General features: G+C 38.1%; 1 protein-coding gene and 1 long non-coding RNA gene across 3 annotated transcripts in view; both read right to left on the bottom strand.

Moving 5' to 3' along the window:
• peli2 (pellino E3 ubiquitin protein ligase family member 2) overlaps nt 1–2,437 on the bottom strand; it is a 48,899-nt gene extending 46,462 nt beyond the window's left edge. The window contains exon 1 of the mRNA XM_016274384.1: nt 2,115–2,437. Coding sequence (XP_016129870.1) covers nt 2,115–2,191 — 77 coding nt within the window. The 5' untranslated portion in view covers nt 2,192–2,437. The remainder of the gene's footprint in view (nt 1–2,114) is intronic.
• A 2,164-nt stretch (nt 2,438–4,601) lies between these two features.
• On the bottom strand, nt 4,602–5,017 carry LOC107586900 (uncharacterized). 2 transcript variants are annotated; one of them, XR_001609404.1, is made up of 3 exons: nt 4,874–5,017; nt 4,732–4,805; nt 4,602–4,672 (listed from the first exon to the last, which is right to left on the bottom strand). It is a non-coding gene; the product is annotated as an uncharacterized lncRNA (long non-coding RNA). The 2 variants fall into 2 exon arrangements; XR_001609403.1 differs by having other exon boundaries at nt 4,619–4,675.
• Nucleotides 5,018–5,817: the final 800 nt, after the last annotated feature.

The raw sequence follows: 5,817 nt of genomic DNA, 5'->3' as shown, positions 1-5,817 counted from the left end.
GGTCTCCAAAAATATAGACAATGTGTTATTTTGACGTGCAATTTCAGTTTTGTGTAATGTGATCATCGTGGATTATTATGTGTAAAATTGCAAAAATATCATTCATTCATGTATGACGGCGATTTAAACCCAATTCACTTCAATAAAGATAACTATACATGCTACTCTTGTCATGAGCATCAAGGTGTGGGGGCGCTGCGGTGCAAATTCCACTGATGTTTAGTAAATGTTAACTCAGATTCGTAGAAAAAATATAAACGTTGGACTCGGTGGTCGATTCTGAGTTAAGGTAAGGCATGTTATTCGCAATTAAGTGTTGTGGCTGGGTTGTTATAGGTCTGCGTGACTCTTGATGTCTTAGGCCTAATTGAACAGAGGAATTGTGGTATTCTTCTGTAGCCTGATGATGAGTAAACCGTTGTTCATGTGAACTCAAAGACAGCCTGATGCTTTGTTTATAGACTATTTGTGGGTGGCTGTTTGTTGTTTCACCTATCAATTCATGTCGATAAAGTATAATAGGGTCAATCCTGTATAGTGATTTATCCTATATAGTGCTTGCATAAAACAAGTAGTGCATACACTTGTAGCTATTATGTATCTTTGTAAGTCATTGTAAGCCCTAGCGCACGACCCCCGTAATAGAAAAAGAACAAGTGGGCTCCCCCAAAGTCCACGGTGTAGTTCGAACACTGCCGGTACATGTCATTTAAACAACGTTCGGAACGCGACACTGTTTGAAAGAGGTGTTGCACTGTGCTGAGGGAACAGCTGTATGTGTTACTAAGCGTGAATCACATGCACTTTTTTTGGAAAATATGGTTAACACCCGGTCATGCATGAAAAAAAAATACCGTCTTGTACTGTGAAACCGGTATAATTTTGAAAAATACTGTGATATCAGATGCTGTATAAATCATACCGCCCAGCACTAGTGTATACAGTATGATGATGCTAGTTTTCTCAAATGAAACTGTAAAATTCTCGCGAAGTGACTCTCACAGCAGCTCTGGAGATTAAGTTTATGTGTTCATGCCGTCATATAGTGAGACGCAGAAGCCGAAAATCACCGCAAGCGTCACGCGTGCTTCAGTAATTGTGTAGTAAACAAAACCGCGTTTCCGCCATTCATACATACAGAGGCAAGCGGAACATGCAGGATTCATATTTAAACCGTCTTTTTGCATTTTAATATTCACAGACACTAGTTCATATCGCGATTCGAATTAAGTGCCACTGGCTACTTTTGATTTATTCGTCCGAAATTGACGAATTCCGTGGCATTCCGTGCTATAGAGTAAATTACGTTTTTATGAATGACTCCACGATCCCGTCCACGTTTTCGCAGAAACCATATGGCCCTAGAAATGTAACCACACTTCAGAACATTTCGGCTTGCCCTGTGTATTGTTTGAACGAGTTGCAGGGGTGACATCACGTCACAGGGTCTCTCTTTCGCTGTCTGTAGCGTATGCACCCAGATGCGTTCTCAGGTACCGAAATTTGGCACCGATTGATTTAATGTGAATCGGTACTCGCCTTTGTCTCCGTTTATTTTGAATATGCGCCCTCTAACGGCAAAAATGACATATTGTGCCTTTAAGGAGGAAGAAACACCAATTATATTCAGAGGCCCAAACATGTAATTTGGTGCCGATGCTGATAAAAATCGTGATAGCTCGTAATGTAAAACAATAAGATCTTCACAACATAAATTGCACATAAATATCAGTTGTCACTTTATAGTTCCCAATAATATGTCGAAGTAAGATGCGTTTAAATGTTTAGTTTTATTAATCAAAGCTATGTAGTTTTCGTGGAGGGCAAAAAATATAATGCAATGCTGCCAATGCAATACAATGATGTCTGAGATAAATAAACGTTCCTCAAAAGCCTGATCTATCATGTATGATATATTTTTACATTCATTTTCCTAAAAATAAAATGAAATACAGATAATCAAGTTGCTTCAGTCCAGTAAATGCTCATCTTAAAGAACCCTGTTGTGAGATTACGAAAGGAAGCTTCGAAACAGCAAATAACAGAACCAAAATCGCGTGAACTCGTCGATATTGGACACACATGAGGAAAAATAGCTGCGCTTATGGACTCACCCCAAAACCACCAGTTCGCCGTACTTTACTGGCTCTTTGGTGGGCGCACAGTGCTCCTCTTGACCCGGTGAAAACATGAGGCTTTTCAAACGACACACTCTCAATTACACGATCAATCCAGCGACGAAAAGGGAAAAGACTTCAAAGGACGCTCCTAACTGCCATATTTCCCATTTACCTGCTCCCGAGTACTTTTCAGAAATGAATAAAAGTCAGTGAAATCCTACATCCGAGAGAGATTTAAGAAATAATGAGGATAATAATAATAAATCCTTATGTCTCGGGCATATTTCATCATAGGAACAGTGAGTAACTTAGTGCTTCCATCCGCTGTGAGAAAAACAGTACTAGTAGGGGGTGGACCGTACCATTCACTTAGAACGACTTTACGCGGGGAAGCACGCGAAGAAACTTTGCAAATATTATAGTGAATATCCTCGTAGGATTATCACTGGTTGCTGTTTACTTGGAAACTTTTGAAGACTGTGTTGCCTCTGCACAACCTGTAATGGACAGTTATATCCCGTGATATTTCAACTTTTAAGCTAAAAAAAAAGCGCACCCCCTCTAACGGCACAATCCAACACAACGGCGGTCTGAGGCGGCACCTTCAATTACGTAAACAAAAGCAGAAACTTAGATATATTTCAAGTAATACACTTGGTTTTTCGATTTGGGTACACTTTACGTAAATAATAATAATAGTTTGAAAAAAAAACATTTTTTATTTCTTTGTAAGTGTCACTCATATAGTATACTTATACAGTAGCCCGCGTATCAGTAACGTTAATCATCAATAGGCTAAATGTGTTTGCGTTTCCACTGATTTAAAGCAGCACACCAGCACCTCTACATTTTAGTGAAGGCTACTATACAGGCACGCTCACCCAAAATAAAAGGTCTGTCATCATTTACTCACCTTCACGTTAAAGGTAAGCTATATAACTTGTTCTTTTTTTCTGCAGAACACAAAAGAAGATAGTTCGCAGAACATTGTGATCCTAACAACATTAGACCTCTTTGACTTTCATTGTACGTCTTAATCGATCACTTTTAATTGCAGCTATCATTTTTGTAATATTCTGAATGGGATTTGCCTTTACAAATACATGATTTTGACTTTCAAAAAGCCCACGTGCAGCCACAGCATATGTAAATTAGGCAATAGGGTCTGAGAATATAAGCTGCTCTGCTGTAAATCAGCACTGTGTTAAATGCCTTCAGTTGCATCACAGACATCATGCTGTTAACAGCTCAGTCCACATGATTGAGCCATTTGCTAGGAGTTTGCTTTTCATCCATACATGCCTTCACAGAAGCACTGAGATTCTGTTTTAAGTTTGATGGCTTGATAATTAGGATTATAGATTTCTCACATCTGTATTTGAAACATTTTGAGACACTAAAAGTGTATATATTTCTGCTAAAAGCAAGACACCACAGGTGAATAGTAAATGTTTTAACTAATAGATATTATCATACTTCCCCACTTGATTAATCATGTGGTACAATAAGACAACTCTTTTGTATTACAAGTTTTCTGAAATGCTGTTTAAATATGCAAATGTGGCATTATGTCATTAAATGTGCATACATTTTCAGAACATTAATCTAAAAAATGTATAACTGGTTCAATTTATTTATTTAGACATATTGGAGTTAGTTTTTACATAGGCGTTTTTGGATATCCCTTTTTATCAGAAAGAGCAGATCTTTTTTTATCAGATCCTTTTTATTGGATATCTGCATAAATCTCAAAATACTGTCAACAGCCATAAAATATTCCAAATATATATATGTTATATAAATCAGGTAAATTATATACACTTGAAACCATTTTTTTGGGGTTCCCCAAATAACTAGTCAGTGAACAGTATTTATGTTGTTCTTTTTTTAAGAGCGTTTTAATCATGACTCATAAAATTCATGAATGATGAAGGTTCAGGTTTATTTGTAAGAGTGTATTGTGGCAGTAAGTGGTCAGAAGTTTGGGATATTACCAATAATAAGAGAAATCCTATAGTCGACTACGCCACCCAGAATACACCGGGACATAACAGCCCTAAACAAAGGGACACAGGTTCATTGCCAAAGGCAGGGTGAGCATAATAATAATAATAATGGGTATAAACAAAAGTCACTTTATTAACATACACTTGATAAAAACACATACAACACGTCACACCAGGTCTCAATACATCACACGTCTTTACCAGTAACTTATAAAACAAGTACCATACAATGAGAAAATAAAGGGGGAGGTGGCCAACAAAGAACCTCAGATTTCTACCCCACACTCAATACCCATGACACACACTCGTGAAAAATCAGTAATATTAAACACAGCACTCCATGTGGACACGCAGTACAAGGTACCATGGCCAACCCCTCCCACCTAAATCCACACCAAACAATACAAAATATAACAGACGGACCCAGATGAATTCCAGACAGAACAAAACAGAGTAAAGTAGAGTAGAGCAGAAGTGCAGTCAGTTACGTGAGGTTCATTAGGCTTCAATTAAGATCATTAGAAACCCCTGGACGTGCAATCAATCCTGCTGGACATTAAACAAAAGTTATGCATAAAAACTTGCTTAAAACTAGACATACCTACCAAGAAAACAGTACAATGCTGCAATACACATGGTCGCTCACCACGCAGGATTACAGCTACTGGCAGGCCCATATCTAGAAACAAACAAGGTAATAAGCCTCTATTTAACAGGCAAAAAGGCATTTTTAAAACCGGGACAAACCTGAAAACTGGCCAACAGCCAGCACACGACAGACAGGAGGATAACCCAACTGCTGGCACTCATTCAAAGCGCCACATGTCACAAAGGGGCGGTACCAAGGATGATGCATCCCAAGCAACCAAACACTCCCCCTTTTATAGGCACACAGGCACTAATTGGCTCATGAAACTTACCAAACCATGATAAAGTATGAACACTGATAGGTTCACCTGTTTGGGTAACGCCAGCCAATTATACTGGGTCTATAGCTCACTCTGCTACAGTATGAACAAGCCCCTCTGTTAAAATCTTCATAATATGGGAATAAAACTGTAAAGTGCTATGTGCTACTGAAGTGGAGATTTCTGAAAAAATATTTTTGAAAAAATGTAATTTCAGAGTCAATCTCTAAAGTATGTGTTATGTTGAATTGATAAAGTGTAATATAATAAACACTTGTGTGTATGAATTTTTTTCCCCACTTGTCTGAACGAAGACGTGTTATGGAAGTAAAATAACCTAAAATCTAAAAAGCAAAAATTGTCCAAGATTTGTTCACTGAAAAGGAAAATTCTGTCACCATTTACTTTCTTTCTTGCATGGAACAGCAAATCAGATGTGAGGGAGTAAATGATGACAGAATGTTAATTTGTGGGGAAACTGTTTTTAATATCAATTTGAAAATGGCTCTCTTGCCATTCGTTCTTCTTTTGACAAATTGGAGTGTATGTTCTCATTTGAGTGTTTGTTGTCAGTTCACTTTCTCTAAATAATTGCATGCTAAAATAGTGTTGTCATTGATCACAGGTAGTGAGGCCTCCTAGTGTACTTTTGGCCAAACCTCCCGATCAGCTGTTAAACTCCTCTACTCCTCATGTACTTTGACGGCTGTTCAGTCCTTCACACGTTCCTGCTGAATGTGTTACCTCCACACTTTTGTGAAGTCTTGTAATTAGTCCATGCTG

This window comes from Sinocyclocheilus grahami, unplaced genomic scaffold (assembly GCF_001515645.1).
Source record: "Sinocyclocheilus grahami isolate Dianchi unplaced genomic scaffold, SAMN03320097.WGS_v1.1 scaffold86.1, whole genome shotgun sequence".
NCBI lineage: Eukaryota > Metazoa > Chordata > Actinopteri > Cypriniformes > Cyprinidae > Sinocyclocheilus > Sinocyclocheilus grahami.
Note: the sequence above shows the minus strand (reverse complement) of the source record. Positions and strands in the feature narration are given on the sequence as shown.